This window comes from Bufo bufo, chromosome 1 (genome assembly GCF_905171765.1).
Source record: "Bufo bufo chromosome 1, aBufBuf1.1, whole genome shotgun sequence".
Taxonomy (NCBI): domain Eukaryota; kingdom Metazoa; phylum Chordata; class Amphibia; order Anura; family Bufonidae; genus Bufo; species Bufo bufo.
Window position 1 is genome coordinate 637,138,093 of NC_053389.1, and position 25,164 is coordinate 637,163,256.

Here is a 25,164-nt window from a genome sequence, read left to right on the forward strand (position 1 = left end):
TTTTATGGGGTTGAGCCTGCTGACATTAAAAAAAAAAAGTGCTAAAAGACCTGCAGTTTTCACATTGGCTACTAACCCTCACAATAGACTGGCTCTTTCTGTTCTGTAGAGATGAACTTCAGCAGTCATCTCATTAACATCAAAGTCATGATTACAGGATGAAAGGTGACAATGCACCACTGACAATAGGTGATGATCACCGGTCATCTACTCCTTCCCTGTATAGTGACCTCTGATCAGGCATACTTGCCAAAAATCCAGTGAATTGGTCTGTGAAAGGGGCGGGCCTTATGCAGACTTTGTCCCCTAATTGGTTGTTTTGTGGGCGTTCTGGCCCCTTTTTGGGGGCATTTTGCGATGATCCAAGTGACAGGGCAAGTGTCCCGATTTTTACAATTCTAACGTTGGTAAGTATATTGATTTACAGAGCTTTCCCAGAATACTCATATAGAACTCAATGGGCCTTTTATCTGACAGATCGAGTGGAACGTCTGTTCACAGCTCAGAACAGCAGACAAGATGGCTGCCCCCTTAATTATTTAAAGAAAATAGAATTCAACAAGATACACCACTGAAAAAGTACTTAGAAACAAAATGTGTCAGTATATAGTTTAAATTAATAAGAAAAGAAATAGGTAATACATTAGTTACATGATAACTGGCTTCTCCACCTTTGACATTTCCTGTAAATGGCCATGTGAAGAATTTCACCTCCTCCTTTGAAAAACTGGTTCAGGAGGAATGTGATTGCTGCAGATACATGACTCCGTCTCTGGTACCTCCGTTCATATACATCAGCATGGAGTCAATTTTCGAAAGTAAAAGAATAGGAAGCAAATTGCACCCTATTTCTCTGCATCCATTGAAATGGCATGTACAGTTAGAATAAATGGAAACACAATACTGTCATACTGTCCTAATAATATGGGCACCCTATAAACTTTGTTTGTAGAGGGTCCAGCCAGATATTGCCTTGTGTGCATTTCTTACACTGTCTTTGGCTTTCATGAATGCTTTCTGGTCCTTGGAGCGACTTGAGAATTTATGCGTGGTAATCACCAGTGGCAGAGTAAAGACTCCATAAAGGCAAAATTTGATCTGCCATTTGTAAGCTTTTATAGGGGTTGTCGCAGCACCAACAATGATGGCTTATCTGTTAACCACAGTGGTCCCAGCAAGTCAAGACACAGTGGCACTGGCCCCAGGAAAGTGCCATGTCACTTCCTCTCTTGTCAGCTCTGAAGGGATTCTCAAAACGTTTTACCAATAAAAGTATTCAGTTAAAGTGGTTATGTGGAAAAAGATATTAAAGGGGTATTCCTATCTCAGATAATGGGGGCACATCGCTAGGATCCCACCTCTCCCTCCGCGCCTACATAGAGAACGGACCCCAGAAGATTGTGGAGGATGCACTGCACGTGTGCAGCCACCCTCTATTCATTTCTGTCAGCTTTTTCCGTTGGCCCCATAGAAATGAATGGGAGCAGTGGCCGCGCAAGCACGGTGCGCTCCCATTCAATCCTATGGGGAGAGCGCTTGCCGGTGGCCAGACCCTGGAAAATACGGGGTCCTTCGTCCATCACCTTCCCCGCTCTGTTCTCAGTGTAGGTACGGGTCTGAGATGTGGGACCCACACATATCAGACAATGGGGGCATATCCTAGCGATATGCCCCCATTGTCTCAGATGGGAATACCCCTTTAATGACCCATCCTCAATATGGGAGATGGGGGGGGGAGGGGTGGGCGACACCAGGGACCCAAGCAGATCAGCTGTTAGAATAGGCTAGGCACTCTGTAACTGCTGCGGCCTCTTCCTAGGCCGGTGACATCTATCACATAGCCTAGTTGCAGCTCAGCCCATATTCAAGGGATGAGCTGCAATACCAGGCACTGCCACTATACAATGTATGGCGCTGTCCTTGGAAAGCTCCTGGGAGTCTACAAGGCTCACCAGAGCTCTGGTGAACGCAGCGTTTCCCTGAAACAGCAGATCCCTAAGATAAGTCATCATTATCTTTTTCCAGGATAACCCCTTTAAGGCTCCATTCAGACGTTCGCACTTTGGATCCGGATCAGTTCCGCAATTATGCGGAAAGGGTGCGGACCCATTCATTTTCAATGGAGACGGAAAAAATGCGGACAGCACACAGTGTGCTGTCCGCATCCGCATTTCCGGACAGCTGCGGACAAGAATAGGCATTTCTATTGCGATGCCGGCCCGGTGTTTTGCAGAGCCGCAAAACACTGCGGACGTGTGAATTGTCCCTAAACAGGAGAAATTACTTTTGTAATAGAAACTATTTCCTGTTTTCACTTTTTTCCATTCTTTCTAAAAATATTGAGCAATATACACAACACATATTTAAAAAGGGTATAAAAACAGAGCCTGGAAACTATAGGCCGGTAAGTTTAACATCTGTCGTGGTAAACTGTTTGAAGGTTTTCTAAGAGATGCTATATTAGAGCATCTCAACGTAAATAAGCAAATAACGCCATATCAGCATGTCTTCATGAGCAGTGATGGCCAGTTCGCCGTGTTTGCCCGCGAACACATGTGAGCTGCCATCTTAACTGACAAGTCCGGCGAGGCGCAGGTAAGTCATTACCTGTGCCTGTGCGCGAGCCGGTCTGAAATGAAATGCAGTTACCGGGAGCAGGCAGTTCCGAGAACAGCCACCGGGGGCCTTCATCGGGCTGTTCTCGGAACTGCCTGCACCCGGAGACCGCATTTCATTTCAGACCGACTCGCGCACAGGCACAGGTAAGGGCCTACCTGTGCCTCACCGGACTTGTCAGTTAAGATGGCCGCTCGCATGTGTTCTCGGGCGAACACGGCGAACTGGCCATCACTGTTCATGAGGGATCGGTCATGTCAAACTAATGTAATCAGTTTCTATGAGGAGGTAAGTTCTAGACTTGACAGCGGCGAATCAATGGATGTCGTATATCTAGACTTCTCCAAAGCATTTGACACTGTACCACATAAAAGGTTAGTATATAAAATGAGAATGCTCGGACTGGGAGAAAACGTCTGTATGTGGGTAAGTAACTGGCTGAGGGATAGAAAACAGTGGTTATTAACGGTACACACTCAGATTGGGTCACTGTCACTAGTGGGGTACCTCAGGGGTCAGTATTGGGCCCTATTCTCTTCAATATATTTATTAATGATCTTGTAGAAGGCTTGCATAGTAAAGTATCAATTTTTGCAGATGACACTAAACTGTGTAAAGCATGGGTGTCAAACATGCGGCCCGCAATGAACATCTTTGCGGCCCGGCAAAGATGCACTGCTATGTATGAGCCGGGAGAGAGGAGGGGCTGGAGTCCGTAACTAGGGGCGGGGCCCGGTGCAGTCACTGTACTCTTACACCGGGCCCCGCCGCTCACCAAAGTATTTATAAACGTGAATCCTTATCCTGTTATTAAGTTGAACTAACGCTGCCCTCTCCCATGTTCCCCTGTATCCCCATAGCACTTACTTAAGCTTCAATAGCAGGCAGAGCGGACGACAGCAGTAACGTCACTCACTGACGTCGAGCGCCTGCTCCGCCCACTTTATGAATGAAGCAGGCGGAGCAGACGCGCGACGTCAGTGAGTGACGTTACTGCTGCCGTCCGCTCTGCCTGCTATTGAAGCTTAAGTAAGTGCTATGGGGATACAGGGGAACTTGGGAACATGGGAGAGGGCAGCGTTAGGTCAACTTAATAACAGGATAAGGATTCACGTTTATAAATACTTCGGTGAGCAGAGGGCCGGTGTATTGGGGGACACTGTTATGAGGGGGATCTGTGGATGACATATAGCAGTGTCATCCACAGATCCCCCCCCATAACAGTTCCATCCACAGATCCCCCCACCTCATAACAATGCCATCCACAGATATCCCACCCCATAACAGTTCCATCCACAGATCCCCCACCTCATAACAATGCCATCCACAGATCCCCCATAACAGCACCATCCACAGATCCCCCACCCCATAACAATGCCATCCTCAGATCCCCCCACCCCATAACAATGCCATCCACAGATATCCCACCCCATAGCAGTACTATCCACAGATCCCCATAACAGTGCCATCCACAGATCCCCATAACAGTGCCATCCACAGATCCCCCATAACAGTGCCATCCACAGATCCCCATAACAGTGCCATCCACAGATCCCCCATAACAGCGCCATCCACAGATCCCCCATAACAGTGCCATCCACAGATCCCCATAACAGTGCCATCCACAGATCCCCCATAACAGTGCCATCCACAGATCCCCCATAACAGTGCCATCCACAGATCTCCCATAACAGTGCCATCCACAGATCCCCCATAACAGCACCATCCACAGATCCCCCATAACAGCGCCATCCACAGATCCCCCATAACAGTGCCATCCACAGATCCCCCATAACAGTGCCATCCACAGATCTCCCATAACAGTGCCATCCACAGATCCCCCATAACAGCACCATCCACAGATCCCCCATAACAGCGCCATCCACAGATCCCCCATAACAGTGCCATCCACAGATCCCCCATAACAGTGCCATCCACATATCCCCCATAACAGTGCCATCCACAGATCCCCCATAACAGTGCCATCCACAGATCCCCATAACAGTGCCATCTACAGATCCCCCATAACAGTGCCATCTACAGATCCCCCATAACAGCACCATCCACAGATCCCCCATAACAGCGCCATCCACAGATCCCCCATAACAGTGCCATCCACAGATCCCCCATAACAGTGCCATCCACAGATCCCCCATAACAGTGCCATCCACAGATCCCCCATAACAGCGCCATCCACAGATCCCCATAACAGTGCCATCCACAGATCCCCCATAACAGTGCCATCCACAGATCCCCCATAACAGTGCCACCCACAGATCCCCCATAACAGTGCCATCCACAGATCCCCCATAACAGCACCATCCACAGATCCCCCATAACAGCGCCATCCACAGATCCCCCATAACAGTGCCATCCACAGATCCCCCATAACAGTGCCATCCACAGATCCCCCATAACAGTGCCATCCACAGATCCCCCATAACAGTGCCATCCACAGGTCCCCCATAACAGTGCCATCCACAGATCCCCCACATGACAGTGCGTCATCCACAGATCCCCCATAATAGTGTCATGCACAGACCACCATTAATTCAAAGCCCACCAAAAGCACAACTTTTGGTTAAAAATATTTTTTTCTTATTTTCCTCCTCAAAAACCTAGGTGCGTCTTATAGTGAAGTTTAATATTTGTATATATATATATATATATATAGGTCTCACTTGTGTTATTGGGCAACGGGATGTTGGGGGTCAGCAGTCATGAAACAACAATGTTGTTCTATGAAAATGTACGATTTTTCTTTTTTTTTTTTGATGCGGCCCACATAAACTTAAATTTTGGTTTTTTGGCCCATGTTAGCCTTTGAGTTTGACATGCTTGGTGTAAAGTAATTTACACTGAAGAGGACAGTATACTACTACAGATGGATCTGGATAGACTGGAGGCTTGGGCAGATAATTTTAGTGAACAGCTAACTAAGCTGGAAAAACTATTGCCACACAGCTGCTGTCAAGGCCAATAAGATGATGGGTTGCATCAAAAGGGGCATAGATGCCCGTGATGAGAACATAGTCCTACCACTTTACAAATCACTAGTCAGACCACACATGGAGTACTGTGTACAGTTCTGGGCTCCTGTGAACAAGGCAGACATAGCAGAGCTGGAGATGGTTCAGAGGAGGGCAACTAAAGTAATAACTGGAATGGGTGGACTACAGTACCCAGAAAGATGAACAAAATTAGGGTTAATTACCTTAGAAAAAAGATGACTGAGGGGAGATCTAATAACTATGTATAAATATATCAGGGGTCAGTACAGAGATCTATCCCATCAGCTATTTATCCCCAGGACTGTGACTGTGACGAGGGGACATCCTCTGCGTCTGGAGGAAAGAAGGTTTGTACACAAACATAGAAGAGGATTCTTTACGGTAAGAGCAGTGAGACTATGGAACTCTCTGCCTGAGGAGGTGGTGATGGTGAGTTCACTAAAAGAGTTCAAGAGGGGCCTGGATGTATTTCTGGAGTGTAATAATATTACAGGCTATAGCTACTAGAGAGGGGTCGTTGATCCAGGGAGTTAGTCTGATTGCCTGATTGGAGTCGGGAAGGAATTTTTTTGTGGGGAAAATTGGCTTCTTCCTCACATTTTTTTTTTTTTGCCTTCCTCTGGATCAACTTGCAGGATAACAGGCCGAACTGGATGGACAAATGTCTTTTTTCGGCCTTATATACTATGTTACTATATTACATAGTTTAATTTTGGCTGCACCCAAGAACATGTATATGTGCATATGTGTAAAAATATGTAATTTTCGAGGCTATGGATATACACTGGTTCCTCAAGTTACAATAACAATTGGTTCCAGGACGACCATTTTATGTTGAAACCATTGTAAGCTGAGTAATCGGTTCCAAAGCCCCAAAATATTGTTTAAGATAAGAGAAAATTAAGATTTAAGAAAAATAAGCAGATAATCAAGACGGATAAAACAAGTCCTTACATATAACAGTCAGGAATAGCTGCTAACTAGTAACTAATCTAGCTATTTTACCAGAGAAGTGGTCTTGATTGGTTGGATCTGAGTCTGGGGCATTGTACGTTGAGTCTAGTTTGAACTTACCATGGCCCAGAAAAGACCATTGTGAAAATATTGTATCCTGAGGCCATTGTATCTTAAGGGACCACTTGTCCTAATATACAAATGCCTTATATTACTTTGTAAGCATGCATAAGTTTCATTTCTCTTAACCCCTTGGTGACCACGCAATTTTTTTAAATTGTATAATAAATGTATGATTGCAGAATGTTCAACTGCTGGGACCCCCATAATTAGATTCCCAAGCCCCTGAATGGAGCAGTGGTGGGCATGTGTGACCATCTCTCTACTCACTTCTATGGGTTGCCTGCCAAGTACAGTGCTAGCCTATCTCTGTCAGGCCTGTAGAACTGAATATAGCAGTGGACAGGCATGCGCACCGCCACCATTCACACAGTTCACCCGTTCTCGTGATCAGTGAGGGTCCCAACTGTGTGAATCCCAGTGATCCACCCTGTGGATAGATGATGATTGTTCTCTATTGGAAAAGCTCTTTAAGGTGTAGCTGTTGTATCAAGTGACTTCTCAGGATATGTTTTCATGTGTGGGTTAATAAGGAGTAGTGTTATATCTGGCCATTATATGACATTTGTATTTTTGAAGTTTGCCCTCTGCAGTCTTTATCTCTAATTCTCAGTTTTCCCTGTGCTAGTGGTTGGTTTAGCTGTTATGATGTCTCCCAAAGAGTACACAGGGAGTAAGGCCTCTTTCACACTTGCGTTGTCCGGATCCGGCGTGTACTCCACTTGCCGGAATTACACTCCGGATCCGGAAAAACGCAAGTGTACTGAAAGCATTTGAAGACGGAACCGTCTTCCAAATGCGTTCAGTGTTACTATGGCACCCAGGACGCTATTAAAGTCCTGGTTGCCATAGTAGTAGTGGGGAGCGGGGGAGCGGTATACTTACAGTCCGTGCGGCTCCCCGGGCGCTCCAGAATGACGTCAGAGCGCCCCATGCGCATGGATGACGTGATCCATGTGATCACATGATCCATGCGCTTGGGGCGCCCTGACGTCACTCTGGAGCGCCCGGGGAGCCGCACGGACGGTTAGTACACTGCTCCCCGCTCCCCACTACACTTTACCATGGCTGCCAGGACTTTAGCGTCCCGGCAGCCATGGTAACCACTCTGAAAAAGCTAAATGTCGGATGCGGCAATGCGCCGAAACGACGTTTAGCTTAAGGCCGGATCCGGATCAATGCCTTTCAATGGGCATTAATTCCGGATCCGGCCTTGCGGCAAGTGTTCCGGATTTTTGGCCGGAGCAAAAAGCGCAGCATGCTGCGGTATTTTCTCCGGCCAAAAAACGTTCCGTTCCGGAACTGAAGACATCCTGATGCATCCTGAACGGATTTCTCTCCATTCAGAATGCATTAGGATAATCCTGATCAGGATTCTTCCGGCATAGAGCCCCGACGACGGAACTCTATGCCGGAAGACAACAACGCAAGTGTGAAAGAGCCCTAAACTGGAGATTCTGCTCCACTGTCTCTATATAGCAAACCATTAGAAGCAGCAGCTTGGAGGACATTCTACAGAAGAACTATGTATAAAAACAACATAGTACATTATTTACTAACCAGCAGCATAATTTGTATGTCTCTCAGCAGCAGGTCATCCCTCTTCCTTTTCCCCCTCCCCTCTCTATAGACATATATAGGCTGCAGATATAATCTGATCCTTCAACGAGCAATGAACGCACCGCTGATTACCTAGTGAACGAGCAAAACACTTGTTCATCAGGTAATTGTATCTTTTGAGCAGCACTAAAGATCATAGCTTCCCAGTGGCAGATTGTGCTGTGTAAACAACGAGACAGAAGAGCTATGGCATTAGCGATCGCTCCTCCCCATACTCTGGAGGAGATTGCTGCATGTAATAGCAGTGGTCTCTTCCGCTAATGATCAGCAGATTGTCGGGAAGGAATGCTTCGTTCCTGACAATCTGCTAGATAGTTGTCCTATGTAAAGGGCCATTAGTGAACAAGTAAGGGGGAAGTAAGAGAGGAGTCTGATAAGTGGAGATTTGTTGCCGGATCCATTGGCCTGCACTTCCATATTTATATTTGGCCTGATGTGCTGCCATTGTGTGTGTGGCATAAGGTAACTAAAAAAATGGCTGTTCTGGCACATTTTTATTTATTTTTTTACAATGTTCACCTGACAGGGTAGATCATGTGATAATTTTTTAGAGCAGGTCATTTTATGGTGTTCACCGTGCAGTAAAAGTAACATGATCCTTTTATAGATCAGGTCCTTACGGACGTGGCGATACCAAAAATGTTTAGTGTTTTTTATTTTTTACATTTTTAACCAATTATGTGTGGATATAGGAAGAAGGTTTTTTTAATTTGTTTTATTTTTTTTACCTTTTTTTTTTTACATTTTTGGGACCCTGACCCACTTGGTTCTTGAAGATCCAGTGGGTCTGATGGCTTACAATACACTGCAGTACACTGTATAGTGTACAGCTGCGGGCGGGGGTCCGCGAGGAGGGGATCTCAAGGTGCAGAGGAGATCTCAGGGAGCACAAAGGGTCTCATGGTGCACACAGGATCTCCGCGGGGGGGGGGAGGAGGAAGGAGAGCAAGACAGTGCGCGCTCCCGTGTGCACACAGGAGGAGTTACAGAAAATCTGTCAGATGACGGATTCTCTGTATACTCACTGAAAGCAGCCTGCTGTGCATAGGAAGCACAGCAGGCTGTAGAACAAAAACGAAAATAAAAAAATAAACACAACCAATTGGAGAAATTATTTTCTCCACAAAATAAATAAATTAGTGTGTCCATATCCTTTAAAGAGAAACTGTACATATAGCTATACATGTCCCTTGATGTAGCTCGGATTAATATTACATAGTTCTATTTTCTTGTCATGATTAAACCTCTCTAAAGATTTACGATTAACTTTAGAACTCTTTAAAGTCTGATTGTTTTTTTTTCTATACTTCATACAGTGTTCATGGACTGTTTTATTGAAATTGTATTGTTTGACTTTTTTTCAGTAAACCATTTTCATTGTTTGAAAACTCTATCAAGATCTGAACTTGGATGTCCTGTTGTGCACCGCACAGCGGAGGAGAAAGCAGTCAGCCCAGACAAACTCAATTTGGAGAGGTAAGCAGCAGACAATGAGTGCACATACTGATTGTGCCTAGTCCACGGTTATAACAGCCGGTGGGTGACCTTATCTGGGGTTGCATAGAATGGCTAATAAAGGACAGCTGTTTGCAGTAAGGTTTGGGCCAAACATATGCTATACACTGTAAACAGTTTTTACTCAGCATAATACTGCTCTATGCCTGGGTCTAACACGATACACTTATGATATGAACCATCTGTCCAGTGGTAAAGTTTCATACCAGAAACTGGTGAAAAATATATACGGTATATGTGTCTCTGGCCTTCGGTTGTTCAACATAATATGGAAAAGACTGCTTTGGCAAAGTTACCCATGCCATTCAGATGTGTATTATATACTTGACTGTTGTTCTATTTAAACTCTCCTCCTCCCCATATCAGCAAAGTTATGAAGAGGGGCCTCCTTGACTTCAAAGCCCAGAATGAGCAGGAATATAAAAATGAATAAAATACAAGTTATACTGAATCTTTTCCCACAAAACTACATACCAGTCTGCTCAGCTCCTCCAGCACTCAAACACCATGTTCCCTTTAATCCCAATCGATTGGAAGCATGCTTAGTAGGAGTTGGTGGTCTACAGTGTCAAACGCCACAGAAAGATCCAGAAGAATCAAAGTCGAAATCATTTGAAACCTTGTTAAGGGCAGTTTCTATTGAATATAGGATGAGGAGACCAGGCCTACCAGGAATTTGGGAGTGAATGGGGGTCTGGAATAAGAGAATAGAGAAGAACTGTGGAATGTGGTCCAATCATCCTGGGCTGGAATACCTGTTCACAGGGGCCAGAAGTTGGTTGACTCCATGCAACACAGATGTACAGCAGTTCTCAGAAACATTGGTTTTACAATTAAATATTAGTTAAGTGATTCAAAGGAAAGCAAAATCTTCAAACCTTTTTCAGTTTATAGTGAATGTTTGAGTTTGTAAAGAAGAATACAAACACTGCTATTTTTTTTTTGAGAAAACAGAAATTTGATATATCTTTCTTCATGTTTTGATTTGGAATAGAATGTGTAGTGTTCCCAATGCATTTGTGTGTATGGAAATAAAAGCTATTAGAAGGATTTTGAGCTTTATTCACTTTTGTAAACACACTGCTATATTTTTTAACACAATTGTACAAGAGGAAGTGTGAAAGGGAAGAGGATCTGTAATAAATTTGGAAGAAAACCACAGCATGCCCTCAATGCTGTAAGGCTTTTTTCTACAGTATGTGAATACGCTTTTGTAAAACCTTATTCATATGCATTTTAATTAACTTTGTAGCGGATTTTTGCTGCAGAGTCCATATGTAAAATCCACAAGAAATATACCGTGTGGTTTAAAGGTTATATTAGGGAGGTGCTGAAGTAGCAACAGAGTGATATTATTGGTGTCATTCCCTTTACAATTGAGTGCAATCTGCAGACCTGAGTATACAGTCAAGGCCAAAGGTTTTCAGGCTGACACAAATTTTGACTTTCATAAAGCTTGCTGCTTCAGTGTTTTTAGATCTTTTTTGTTAGTTGTTTCCATGATATACTGAAGTACAATAATACGCATTTCATAAGGCTACTTTCACACTTGCTGTAGCCTTTTCCGGCAGGCTGTTTCGGCGGAGGAACAGCCTGCCGGATCTGTGCTACCGCAAGTCCACCGTGCCAACGGAAGTGCACTCTGACCCTATTCACTATAATGAGAGCGGGCCGCAGGTCCGTCTGAGGAACGGCAAACATCCCAAAAGGCGGCCGGAATAAAACTACAGCACGCTGCGGATTTTGTCCGGCTGCCTCTCGGCATGTTTGCCGTGCTGCAGCCGAACCTCCGGCCTGCCCCATTATAGTGTATGGGGCCGAAGCGGACTTCCGGCGGCACGGTGGACTTGCGGTAGCACATAAAAGGCTACCGAAAGAGTGAAAGTAGCTTAAGTAGTTTTTTTTATTCTCAAATACATCAAGTTTATGCAAAGACTCAATATTCCCAGTGTTGACCATACTTTTTTTTAAGACTTCTGCAGTTCAGCTTTGCATGCTGGATATCAGCTTCTGGGCCAAATCCTGACTGATGGCAACTTGTTCTTGCCTAATCAGTGCTACCAGTTTATCACAGTTTCCAGGTTTCTGTTTGTCTACCGAGGATTGATCACAGGTTCTCAATGGGATGGAGATCTGGGGAGTTTTCCTGGCAATGGAGACACATTTTCAATGTTTTGTTCACTGAGACCATTAGTTATCACTTTTGCCTTGTGACATGGTCCTCCATCATGCTGGAGAAGTTGCTCTTGGGGGAAGTTTTGATTCCATTCTTTCTTCATGGCAAAATTATGATTGAGCCCACTCCCTTGGATGAGAAGCACCACTTTATAAGGTCTTATATATATTTTTTCTCTTTTTAAAGGCAAGGCTTCACAGTCTTCCCTGTAATAGAAGGAGAAGAACAGCTCCGGCTATTATATCTTCAGCACAACTTTATAACAACAATCCAGAATCTCTCAAGCTTTAACCGTCTAATATTCATAGATCTTTATGATAACCAGATAGAAGAAATAAATGGCCTGTCTTCTTTGAGATCTTTACGTGTGCTTATGCTTGGTAAAAACAGGTATGTGTTTACAATTTTCACCTATATGGATAAGTGTCCATTACTTTATATGTGTATCCAGACTACTAGGAATTGCATTACATGAATCATTTTATAAAGGGGGTGTCCCACTGTAGGCATTTATAGAATATATACGGGCTCTGTTTTTCTGATTTATATATTATACAGAGGTCCCTGAAGTTACAATATTCAAGGGGGTTTTCCAGGCCTAAAAAAATATATGTAAAACTGCTTAGGATACTGTGGAAAAAAGTAAGAAACCCAAGAAACCCAAAAAGTAAGAAACCCATAAGAAACCCATAAAGTAAGAAACCCAAAAAAGTAAGAAACTCCCATGGTGGGAGTTTTTTCACCGCATTCTGGTCAGTCTGTGGCTGGAAAACCCTTTAAACCCTTTTGGGCAAGTTAAAATTGCTAAAACTAGTCATTGGTTTGAAAGCCTCTAAAGGTCAACTCAAAATAGGAATAAAATAAAGATTCAATAATTCTGAACAGATTAATATTGTAGATACAGGACACCTTTACATAATAAAACAAAGAAATAGCTGCTGGAAGCTGGAAATCCCTTTCTATATTGAGGATAGGAGCTTCTTCAGGGTGAAGCACAGTACACAATAGCGGGAGGCTACCCTCACCTGGTGTCCAAAGAGCAGGACACAACATGGAGCACTGTAGAGGGCGCTACTAGACAGCCTATCATTGCATGCTGATTGGTTGGCTCTTCCAACCAATCATACACGCCACAGATCCTAATTGTCTGTGGCATTGTACATTGAATTTGGTTTCAGTCTCCCTGGAAAGTGAGCTGAGGCCGTTGTAACTTGAGGGACCACCATATTGTTCTGGCTGCCAGTATTTACCACTATAGGGGAGATAACTGCAGATGAATTCAGGCAGCTAATAGTGAAGTGGTGGCAGCTACATATAGTTTGCTTTGACCATTCAGTGCACAGCCCCATAGCAGTTGTGTGCCTCTCTGGTAAGTATCTCACTGGCAGACATGATGAACATTGGGCGTTACACAGTGCTCAGACATCCATAGCCGCCTTTCTAGGCCAGTGGTGGGGAACCTTTTAGAGACCGAGTGCCCAAACTGCAATTCAAAACCCACTTATTTATCTTCCATGTACTTTATCATGTAGCTATAATAACCTGCCTACATTCAATGCGCTGCCTGTGCCGTTCATAGTGCAGCCCTGCGCTGATGAATGGCAGGAAAAGTCTAAGGCATATGGGTACATCATAGATTTTTTTCCAGGGCGCGCGTCCCCACAGAGAGGGCTCTGAGTGGAGCGTCTGGCACCCGTGCCATAGGTTCGCCACCTTTCTAGGCCCTCTTAAATATGGTAGAATCTTCAACACTATCTTTTACTTTTCCGTTGGATCAATGGACAGTAATGTTCAATCCTTGGGCAGTGCATAGGAAGTCCAAAGACAAGTGGTGACATCGTTCAGGTTATATGTGCCCTTGGCCATAGGCCTCTCCCGTGTGTGGCTTTATACTATACCAGTCTGTATGTCCTCGCTTTCCACTATCATTGTGCAAACCAGGAATTATGGTCTATTATTCATGAATTCTGGACGGTTTTGCAGACTATAATGCATTGCTAGCAGCTAAATGTAAAAAGTGTGTGTAGAACCAAACCAGTTCCTACATGAACAATGTTTGACTATTTTCTTGGTTTAACTCTCTCAGGATTCAGAAAATATCAAATTTGGAAAATCTTAAAAATCTTGATGTTCTTGATCTCCATGGCAATCAGGTAATTGTCCAAAATATCTATGTACTGTGTATATAGAAGAAAATATATAAGAATTACACTGTAGCAATACATAGGGTGCATGGACATCCTAGTGGGTTATCCACTACAAAGCTAGGCCTACTAGCATATGTTTAAAGGCAATGTGTCATCATAAAATTTCCAACTGTTATACATATTTTTAAGGATTATTGGTGATGTTATTTTTAGTTTTCAATGTCACTATCTATATATAACCCCTTAGTGACCAGCCTATTTTTGGGTCTTACTGACCAAGAGTTTTCTTTCCTTTTTTTTCATCGTTACCTTCCAAGAGCTATAACTTTTTTTTATTTTTCCTTCTATGTAGCTATATGAGGGCTTGTTTTTTGCGGGACAAGTTGTAGTTTTTAACGGTGGCATTTTGGGGTACACATAACTTTCTTTTAACCCTTTGTGGGAGGAATTTTGGAAAAAAACAGCAATACTGCCACTGAGTTTTTACGTTACAAATTTTGCGGCGTTCATTTTTCGGCATAAATAACATAATATCTTTATTCTCTGGGTCAGTACGATTGCAGCAATACCAAATACATATTGTTTTTTTATGCTTTAATACTTTTGTGCAATAAACCCCTTTTTTTTAAAAAGAAGAAATTTTTTTTGCATTGCCACATCCCAAGACCCATAACTTGTCTTGTGAGGGCTTGATTCTTGCGGGACTATTTTTAGTTGGTATCATTTTGGGGTAAATAACACTTTTTGATTGCTTGTTATTACGTTTTTTTTTGGCAACTAAGAATAAATGAGCAATTCTGGCTTTTTTTTTTTTACAACGTTCACCGTACGGGATAATTTACAAGATATTTGTGTAGTGCGGGTCGCTACGCAAGCGGCAATACCAGACGTGGGGGAGATTTTATTTTTGCTATTGTTTTCATTGAAAATCGTCGTCGAGTAGACCTAGCCTTAATAGGCCCACAAGGGGACTATAACAATCTTTTGATTGCTTCTAAAATGCAATGTACTATATAGTCAGTGCTTTACAGACATTGACCAGCATGTTGTGTCTCTCTGCAAAACACTCAAGGCAGACTTGGCGCTTACACCAGGTCCCAGTCTGCCTTTGCACATCAGACTCCCTCTGTCTCCCATTGGCACCCCGATGGGAGACAGAGGGAGTCTGCTCCCTCTGTCACTGCTTACATGCAGCGGACGCCATTGTCTGTGGCATGTAAGGGTTTAAACAGGCTGGATCGGCACTCATACCAGTCCAGGCTGTTGGAGCAGGAGCACGGGTCTCATGTATGAGACGAGCCCCCGCTCTCCGTTGCATGGGGGACCCGTGCTGCGCGTAGACCAGACCGCCATAAAAAGGCGGCGACCCAGCCTGTCCCCTTAGTGACCGCCGTAAAAAGGTGTATGGGTGGTCACTAAGGGGTTAAAAACTAATATCCTGCAATTTTCACTAAGGACAATAATAGGCTGACTATTCCTGTTCTGTACACATAACTTCTTAGCAGTGATCTCATTATCATCACAGACAGAATTACAATAACAAATATCACCTACATATAGATAACGCCACAGGTTTCACCATTCCTATTAGGTGATTGTCTCAACTTACTTTCCCTTGTAGATTGTTAGCTCTCGTGGTCAGGGGCCTCACCCACCTCTTTACTATTCTGTTAATCAGTCCATGCTTATTGTTCTTGTTTTGTTCTATACTATGTATGTATGTATTCCCCCTTTTAGGGTAGGGCTACACGGCGACACTGGTTGCACAACAGCTGTCGTGTCCAGGATCGCAGTGGAATTGCAGTGTAGCAGTTACCCCTTCTAAATGAATGAGCGCTGTTGGATTTTGGGGATTTTTTTTTTATAGTTCAGGGGTTGCAGTGGCAGACGTGTGACTTGTGCTGCAACCCCTTCCATTTTTATGGGATAACCGCTACACTGCGCCGTGTAGCTGTACCCGTAGATGTATAGCGCCCTGGAATTAATGGCATTTGAAAATACATAATAATAATCTGCCCTGTCTAGAAAGCTCTCCTATAGAAGTCAATGAGCTCCCCTCCTTTCTCTTGTTTCTATAGTCCATAGTGGCAGCTGTAAAGAATATCTCTAAATGCTGTTAAGAACAGTTCAGGCAAGATGGCCGCCCACATAATCATGTTCATGAAATAGAATAAAAAATGTGCAGTCATGAAAATAAAGATTAATAAACGGGAAATACAGTGAAAATTGTCTTCTGTCATAGATTCATTATAATGTCACATTGTTGATGTGTGTGATCTCAGACCACCACTGATCTCCTCACTGGAAAACATATAGAGGATGGAAACCTATTGGGCGCGTGTTACTTGAAACCTGATGTAAATTTGAATAGCTTTTGCCTGTCCGGATTCCAAAATAGCAGAGGCACAAGGGGCTGGACTGATCTTCATACAAGTGTGAGGAGGACATCCGAGTGAAAGCATCTTTCTTACAGGGCTGGTACTTCAGTTGAGATAAGCCGTGTCTGGACGCCCACATTTTGAATTCAGACTTCAGCTGGTCATTAATCTTGACTTCTCCTGGCAGCCCACAAGAGGCCCCACGTATGTTGCTTCCCCAGGCTTCTGTTCAAAAGTGACACTGCCATCCTGTCCCAGCAGATGGACCTTTCACGGCCAGTCGTTGTCATTCATGCCTGCTGGTTTCCCTTTTCAGTTCTACATTCAGACAGCATATTCCGTAGATGTGCCAAATGCATAAATGTTGCTCATTCTGTATGATAAATTTGGCACATCTTGCTAGACATGTTACACGTTTGTCTGACATTGATGGTACCTCTTAGTTGACTTGGTGCCACCCCTTAGACAAGAATGGTACTGCTTCTGGAAAGAAGACCCCTTGGCATTGCCAGTGAATGGCACTGTATTGTGGTCAGCATATTACACTGTAATGTGGATACTGTATAGCAGTTTTTTTCCCCTTTGGCACAGTTATGTTGGCACTGTAGAACAATGTTCTGTAGGAGTCTTTTAGCATTATGTGGCAATGGTTTTGCAGTATTTGTTTCTGCACTGTATGTTACTATGCTTAATACTATGGTACCTGCAATATTTTGTGGCCTTGTGTAGAGCTATTACTTGTATACCGCATTACATTGGCACACTCTGGCATAATGATATGGATATTGCATGACCGTATTGGCTATATACCTGTCTTTTGTGAACTGCGAAAAAAAGTTAGACCAGTACCTCCAGATCATGTACAGAAAGGGGGCCCAGGTGCAAGCTTACATGGATAATCTTGGAACTGAATGTACTTGGTCCCCCCATAGCTTGCCTTTTCTATCTAGTGAAATTGTAAGAAATTGCAGACAGTTCAGTTCTCTTCCTTATGATAAGCCGATGAACATTTTAGTTTGTCTATAATTCTTTAGTCAGGAGTGAGTAGGAGATTGAAATGTAGATTGACCCTGTTCCCACCTCTACCAGAACTGGAGGAAATAGTCTGACTGGGACAAGCAACCATAAAGTTGTAATAAGCTCATCTTGGACAAGCTTCCCGAATCATGATATTTTTTAATATGCACATTAGGAGTTTGGTGCAGCAAGGGCGTCTCCATTGCTCATGTTACCCTGAAACTCCGCTCCTTTAAGTTGCCAGTCCCTTCTTCACGGCTTTGATTGACAGTGACAACGTAGCCTCGCCTGGCTCGGTGTTTTGGCACATGTGCAGTACAGTCCTGATTCTCAGTAGGGTGGGAAACAAGAGACCTGTACATGTACCTATGATGTAAGCCTCCACCTTGTCCTCTGCACCTGCCTTCTGGGTGGAGGCATATGTCATTGGCACATGCTCAGTACACTTGTTTTTGGCCCAGGCTGTACTCCGCATGCGCTGATATGCGAAATAACAGCGCATGTGTGAGAACACAGGGTTAGGCAAGATTACGTTGCCACTGCCTGGCCCTGTTAATCAAAGTGGCTAAGGCAGGGATTGCCACAGGAGGGGCGGGGGCTGGAGGGATTTGGTGCTATGAGAGCAACAGTGATGCCCTGATTGCAACAAACACCTAATTTGCATATTAACAAGAACTATAATAACATTTAGGGAGATCTCTGGTGACAGACTCCCTTTAAATGTTGTAGATATGTAGACTTAATTTGAAAACTGAAAATCAGAGTATGAATCTAGTTTTGGACTGAACTGCAATACCAGACACAGCCCATGAACAGATGTGGCACTGTTTCTGGAAAAACTGTTGGCTCTGGGAAACCACTTTTGAGAAAAGGGGAGAGAAATACACATGTAAGGGTACTTTCACACTATTGTTTTTCTTTTCCGGCATAGGCCTCTTTCACACTTGCGTTGTTGGGATCCGGCGTGCACTTCCGTTGCCGGAGGTGCCCGCCGGATCCGGAAAAACGCAAGTGTACTGAAAGCATTTGAAGACGGAACCGTCTTCCAAATGCTTTCAGTGTTACTATGGCACCCAGGACGCTATTAAAGTCCTGGCTGCCATAGTAGGAGCGGGGAGCGGGGGAGCGGTATACTTACAGTCCGTGCGGCTCCCGGGGCGCTCCAGAATGACGTCAGAGCGCCCCATGCGCATGGATGACGTGATCCATGCGATCACATGATCCATTCGCGTGGGGCGCCCTGACGTCACTCTGAAGCGCCCCGGGAGCCGCACGGACGGTAAGTATGCTGCTCCCCCGCTCCCCACTACACTTTACCATGGCTGCCAGGACTTTAGTGTCCCGGCAGCCATGGTAACCACTCTGAAAAAGCTAAATGTCGGCTCCGGCAATGCGCCGAAACGACGTTTAGCTTAAGGCCGGATCCGGATCAATGCCTTCCAATGGGCATTAATTCCGGATCTGGCCTTGCGGCAAGTGTTCCGGATTTTTGGCCGGAGCAAAAAGCGCAGCATGCTGCGGTATTTTCTCCGGCCAAAAAACGTTCCGTTCCGGAACTGAAGACATCCTGATGCATCCTGAACGGATTTCTCTCCATTCAGAATGCATTAGGATAATCCTGATCAGGATTCTTCCGGCATAGAGCCCCGACGACGGAACTCTATGCCGGAAGACAAGAACGCAGGTGTGAAAGAGCCCATAGAGTTCCGTCCTAGGGGCTCTATACCGGAAAAGAACTGATCAGTTTTATCCCCATGCATTCTGAATGGAGAGTAATCCGTTCAGGATGCATCAGGATGTCTTCAGTTCAGTCATTTTGACTGATCAGGCAAAAGATAAAACCGTAGCATGCTACGGTTTTATCTCCGCATTTTTCCCCATAGGAATGTATTAGTGCAAATACCAGAATGCCGGATCCGTCCTTCCGGTCTGCGCATGCGCAGACCGGTAAAAATGTGAAAAAAGTTACAAGACGCATCCGTCTGTCCGCATGACAAGCAGAGAGACGGATCCGTTCTTGCAATGCATTTGTGAGACGGATCCGCATCCGGATGCGTCTCACAAATGCTTTCAGTCACATGCAGATCGTCGGAGGCGGCGGGCAGTTCCGACGACTGAACTGCCTGCCGGATCACACTGCCGCAAGTGTGAAAGTAGCCTAAATGAGTAGGAAAAGTCTACAATGATAAAGTGGTTACAAATATGTATATATATATATATATCCCCCACTCAGCCCCTCTGACATGAGCATCCGCGTAATTAATGCTCCTATGCTCTCCCTTGCCCTGCGCTGAATTGCGCAAGCCAAAGGCTTTTTCTGGAGATCCGGTGACGTACCGGGCTCTCCATGGGTAAGTTAGTTGGAGGGTACCACCTAGCAGTGAGTCTGGTGAAATCACTAGCACTAATGGGCAGGATTTAGTGCTGCCCTATCCTGTAAAATGGCTAGGGCAGCACTAAAGCTGACCCATAAATGCTGGTATCGTCATCGGGAACACTGCTAGGTGAAAGCCTCCGCCTAGCAGTGTAAAAATACAAACGAACAGCCCTTGCCCTGCGCGATACAGTGTGGTGCAAGGGAGAGCATCGGAGCATGAAATACTCCAATGCTCATGTCAGTGGGGCTGTGTAGGGGAAGAAGGGGATATGTCCGGGTTCAGCTCTGAACCTGGACAACCCCTTTAATCTTAGTAGTGTTGGTTAAAAGAAATGTGTCATCAAATTTTTTTTTCTACCAGTTAAAACCAGATAGCGACATGTGTCCTTTTTTCTAAACTGTTTTTATTTTCTGATTACAAATTTTTTTAAATTCTATTTCCTGGACATGATTATGCACAGGGGCCATAGACACATTGGTCTGGAGTGGACTTTGTTGACTTCTTTTAGAGTTTTGTAGGCATACTTAGAGTAGATAAGCTTTGACAACCAGCTATTATGAATGGTGGATCATGTCTTATCTGTACATAGAGATGATATGATTACAGGCAGGATTAGAATGACAGATAAGCAGGTAACTGCAGTAAAGTGATCTGTACAGACATACAGAAGTGGCACCTATTATCATGCTTAGTGGTCAGAGCAAAAACTGCAGAATTTTATGGGTTTTGTTTATATATAGATATTGACATGGAAAATTAAAAATATTTTAAATGTGTATAAAAACGGGATTTAAAAAAATAGGTCATTTTCCTTTGACATATCCCCTTTAATGGTTCCGTGTAAAGTTCATTAGAAGGTTTGAGGAAGCATTAAAGAAATCTGTCATCTGGATTTTGTGTATAGAGCTGAGGACATGTGTTGCTAGATGCCGCTAGTACATCCACAATACCCAGTCCCCATAGCTCTGTGTGCTTTTATTGTGTAAAAAACAAAACGATTTGATACATATGCAAATTAACCTGAGATGAGTCCTGTACGTGAGATGAGTCAGGGACAGGACTCATCTCAGGTTCATTTGCATATGTATCAAATCGGTTTTTTTTACACAATAAAAGCACACAGAGCTATGGGGATTGGGTAATGTGGATGTGCTAGCAGCCATCTAGCAACCCATGTCCGCAGCTCTATATCCAAAATCTTGGTGACAGGTTCCCTTTAATAAAGGATTAAATAAGGAATGAGTTTTGTTTGACGGCAGGGCAAATTGAGATTTGTAAATGTAGTTCTCGGTATACTTTATTTCTCGCTGACCCATTTCCAGTCATTTGAAGTTTGATGTCCAGAGACAGGAAATCAGCAATAGAGGTAGTTTGTGCATACAGTTAACCAGGAATAGAGTACCATATGTTGCCATTTCCCCCCTACAGACCACCAAAGGGCTTTACATTTATCATGTGATAACACAAATCCTACTTTTTTATACTGAAAGGGGTTCTCCAGCCATCAATGTCAGATCGATGGGTGTTCGACACCCGGCACCCCCGCCCAGGCTCGGACTGACCCACCGGGAAACCGGGGAAACCCTCGGTGGGCCCCTGGCATTTTCATTCATAATGATTAGTGCGGCAGGCAGCTCTCCAGCTTCCCGCTGGCCAGCACCGCTGCCTGCCACTTCAATGAGCACTGACAGTGACGTCTCCAGAGTCAGACTTGTCATATAAGTGGCGAGATGACTGATCCAGGCCATGATCATTCACCTCGCCACTTCACTTGCCATAGCCGCCGCCCGCCAGTGCCCAGCGCCCCCTCCTCTCCAGACCGCTCCCCGCAGCGCTGCTCGTGGGCCCTGCCTCCTCATACGTGACGTGCCTGCGCTGCGCTCTCCGTACAGAGCATCCCTACGCAGCGCAGGCACGCAGCCAGTAAGGTTGTCCGCCGCGCCCTGGAGTCTGTAGAGCAGAGCGCAGCGGCGGGTTTATAGTGTGCCGCGGGTGCTCAGCAGTTAGTTGCCTCCTGCCTGTGAGCAAGACAGATAGAGCCGAGGCAGTGGACGTCACGCTCTCTGTCTCAGGCTAGTCCAGGCAGTCCGGAAAGGTAATACCATAAATTCCAGTAAATTAAAAAAATATTATTCACATTTTATTGCCTTTTCCCCTTGAAAAGTACAACTCCCAGCATGCCTTGTCAGATGCAAACCTTCAGGACCTGCTGGGAGTTGTAGTTTTCCTTTCTGCAACTTGCTGTCATTTTATGTTGCAATTATGATGCGGGCACAGGTCTTGCATTCTCACCCGCTGCCCGCACCATCAATTGCCAGTACCAAAATTACTGTATACATGCAAATAAGAGTGGGTTTACACTTGCGTTCTGGCTTTCCGTTATAGGCTCCATTTATAACTGAATACCCAAACAGAATGAAAAACGGAAACCTTTAAGAGGCATTCCATTTTGATACGTCACAATAGAAGTCTATGGGCAAGTATAACGGATCCGTCTGGTCTGGTTTCCGTTATGCAAGACGGAAAACAAAGTACTGTTGCCAGGATCCGTTATGATTGCCCATAGACTTCTACTATGACGGATCAAAACAGAATGCCTCTTAAAGGTTTCCGTTTTGCATTCCGTCTGTGCGTTCCATTATAATCAGAACCTATAGCAGAATGCCAGGACCTGATGTCCCGGTCCTTAAGGATACAGGACGTACCGGTACGTCCTATGTATTTACGATCACCGCCGCTCGGCGGGCGGTGATCGGAACCCGATGCCTGCTGAAATCAATCAGCAGGCGCCCAGGGTCAATGACCAGGCGATCGCTGCAAACCGCAGGTCAATTCAGACCTGCGGTTTGCAGCGCTTTCGGGAGGTTTCTGATCCCTGTGACCACAGTGATCAGAAACTTCAAAATGCCTTTATTTTATGTTTAACCTTCCCCCCTGCAGCCCTCTGTGTTATGTGCCGGCGGGCGCAGCGGGGTTGGGGGTGCGGGCGGGAGGGCCGTGCGATCATCCGCCCGCCCCCTCTCTCAGGATGGCCGAGTGGTTTGCAGAGTGTCAACACCATGGTGCTGATCAGAGGCTGTCCATGGTGCTGATCAGAGCCTGTCCATGGTGCTGATTAGACTTCGGCTAAGGGCAGAAGTCTAATCAGACTTTGTAAAGTGAAAATACAGTACAGTACACTATATAGTGTACTGTACTGTATTATACAGACATCAGACCCACTGGATCTTCAAGAACCAAGTGGGTCTGGGTCAAAAAAAAAAGTGAAAAAAAAAAAGTTTAAATAAAAAAGCACATTTATCACTGATTAAAAATTAAAAAATTAAAATTCCCTACACATATTTGATATCACCGCATCCGTAATGACCTGATCTATAAAACGGTCATGTTACTTTCCCCGCACGGTGAACGCCATAAAAAAATAAAAATAAAAACTATGATGAAATAGAAATTTTGCCCACCTTACTTCCCAAAAAAGGTAATAAAAGTGATCAAAAAAGTCGTATGTACGCCAAAATAGTACCAATCAAACCGTCACCTCATCCCGCAGAAAATGAGCCCCTACATGTGACAATGGCCCAAAAAATAAAAAAAGATGACTCTCAGACTAAAACATAATTTTTTAGTTTCAAAAATGCTTTTTTATGTTAAATGGAAAAAAAAAAAAAGGAGACATATTAGGTATCGCCGCGTCCATAAGAATCTGCTCTATAAAAATACCACATGACCTAAACCCTGAGGTGAAGACCGTAAAAAAAGAAAAAAAAAAAAACGGTGTCAAAAAAGCCATTTTTTGTCACCTTACATCGAAAAAAGTTTGATAGCAAGCGATCAAAAAGTCATATGCCCCCTAAAAAAGTGCCAATCAAACCGTCATCTCATTCCACAAAAATGATACCTTACCTAAGACAATCGCCCAAAAACTGAAAAAACTATGGCTCTCAGACTATGGAGACACTAAAACATGATTTTTTTTGTTTCACAAATGAATGGTTTGTGTACGGATGTTCATGCACATGACCCTATTTTGGATCTGCATCATACATGGATACCACCATGATAGCAAAGACAGAAAAAAAATAACTGTCAGCCTAAAGTAAAGTAAATGTTTGTCGGCATCTTCAAATGAAAAAGTTTACTGGAGTGAATACGGCGTTCGCCACCACGTATCGACTACTATAGGGTCTTACTCAAGTGGTCAAGACACTTGAGAAAGACCCTATAGTGATGGTTACATGGTGGCCTATTCACTCCAGTACACTTTTCTATTTGAAGATGCCGACAAACATTTACTTTACTTTGGATATTGTTTAGGATGAGGGAAAGGGTGGTTCATCAAGGATAAGGAATTTCCATGTGTGAGTGCTATCCAAACTACTACTGACTGTAAATAACAGATAAATTATCAACTACAATGAGTTGCTTAATGATAAACACTTTGATATCGTGCAGTGCACAATACCATTCTGTTTTGAAAACTGTATTGTGTACTAAACTGCAAAGATTCATGTATGTAAGCCCAAAAAATGAACAAGTAATATTTCCGTTTATGGCAGCTGTAGGGTGGGCCCCTAGAATGACTCCCACTGGTGGGCCCTAGGCACCCCAGTCCGACACTGCCCCCGCCGATCAGATGTATGAGGACACAGCGCGCACATGCCATCTACCTTCTCTCTTCCTGTCTCCACTGCTGCTGTCTATGGTCTGCGCACGCAGTCTCCTCAGCTGATTGGCGGGGGTGCCGGGTGTCGGACCCCCGCCGATCTGATATTGATGACCTATCCTGAGGATACGTCACCAATAGTAAAAGCGCGGACAATCCCTTGAAGCACTTTGACTAATATCAACTTGTCAAATAAGCTATGATTTACTATTCTATACATTGTGTGCCGTGAATGTAATGTCTGTGGATGTGGTGTTCAATGCTGAAGACCACATTTACTATTATTTGCATGTTTGAGATTTGCCTGATGTCCGTCTTGAATAGTTCTCCACCTGCCATGTATGCTCGCAGGTGAGTGACACTGCACATTTACTGTAATTTGCCCTCCTATCATGTGCCTGTTATCGCTAATCTTTTTTTTTTTGTATTTGTTGTATGAACCGCACAAGTCTGCTCACAGATATAGAGACGTATGCCTGCAGTATTCTACTCATGAAAGGGAAAGCTGCTCTAAAGTACTGTCATGCCTGGATAGCCTAGACACAGATTCAGAATGACTCATTGTTGAT

At 44.3% G+C, this 25,164-nt stretch overlaps 1 protein-coding gene across 2 annotated transcripts in view; it reads left to right on the forward strand.

The window, feature by feature from the left end:
- Positions 1-25,164, forward strand: part of LRRC49 (leucine rich repeat containing 49) — a 171,606-nt gene that overhangs the window by 49,129 nt on the left and 97,313 nt on the right. For both annotated transcript variants that reach the window (XM_040415768.1, XM_040415769.1), the window contains 3 exons: positions 9,686-9,797; positions 12,199-12,402; positions 14,099-14,165. In XM_040415768.1, coding sequence (XP_040271702.1) covers positions 9,686-9,797; positions 12,199-12,402; positions 14,099-14,165 — 383 coding nt within the window. The remainder of the gene's footprint in view (positions 1-9,685; positions 9,798-12,198; positions 12,403-14,098; positions 14,166-25,164) is intronic.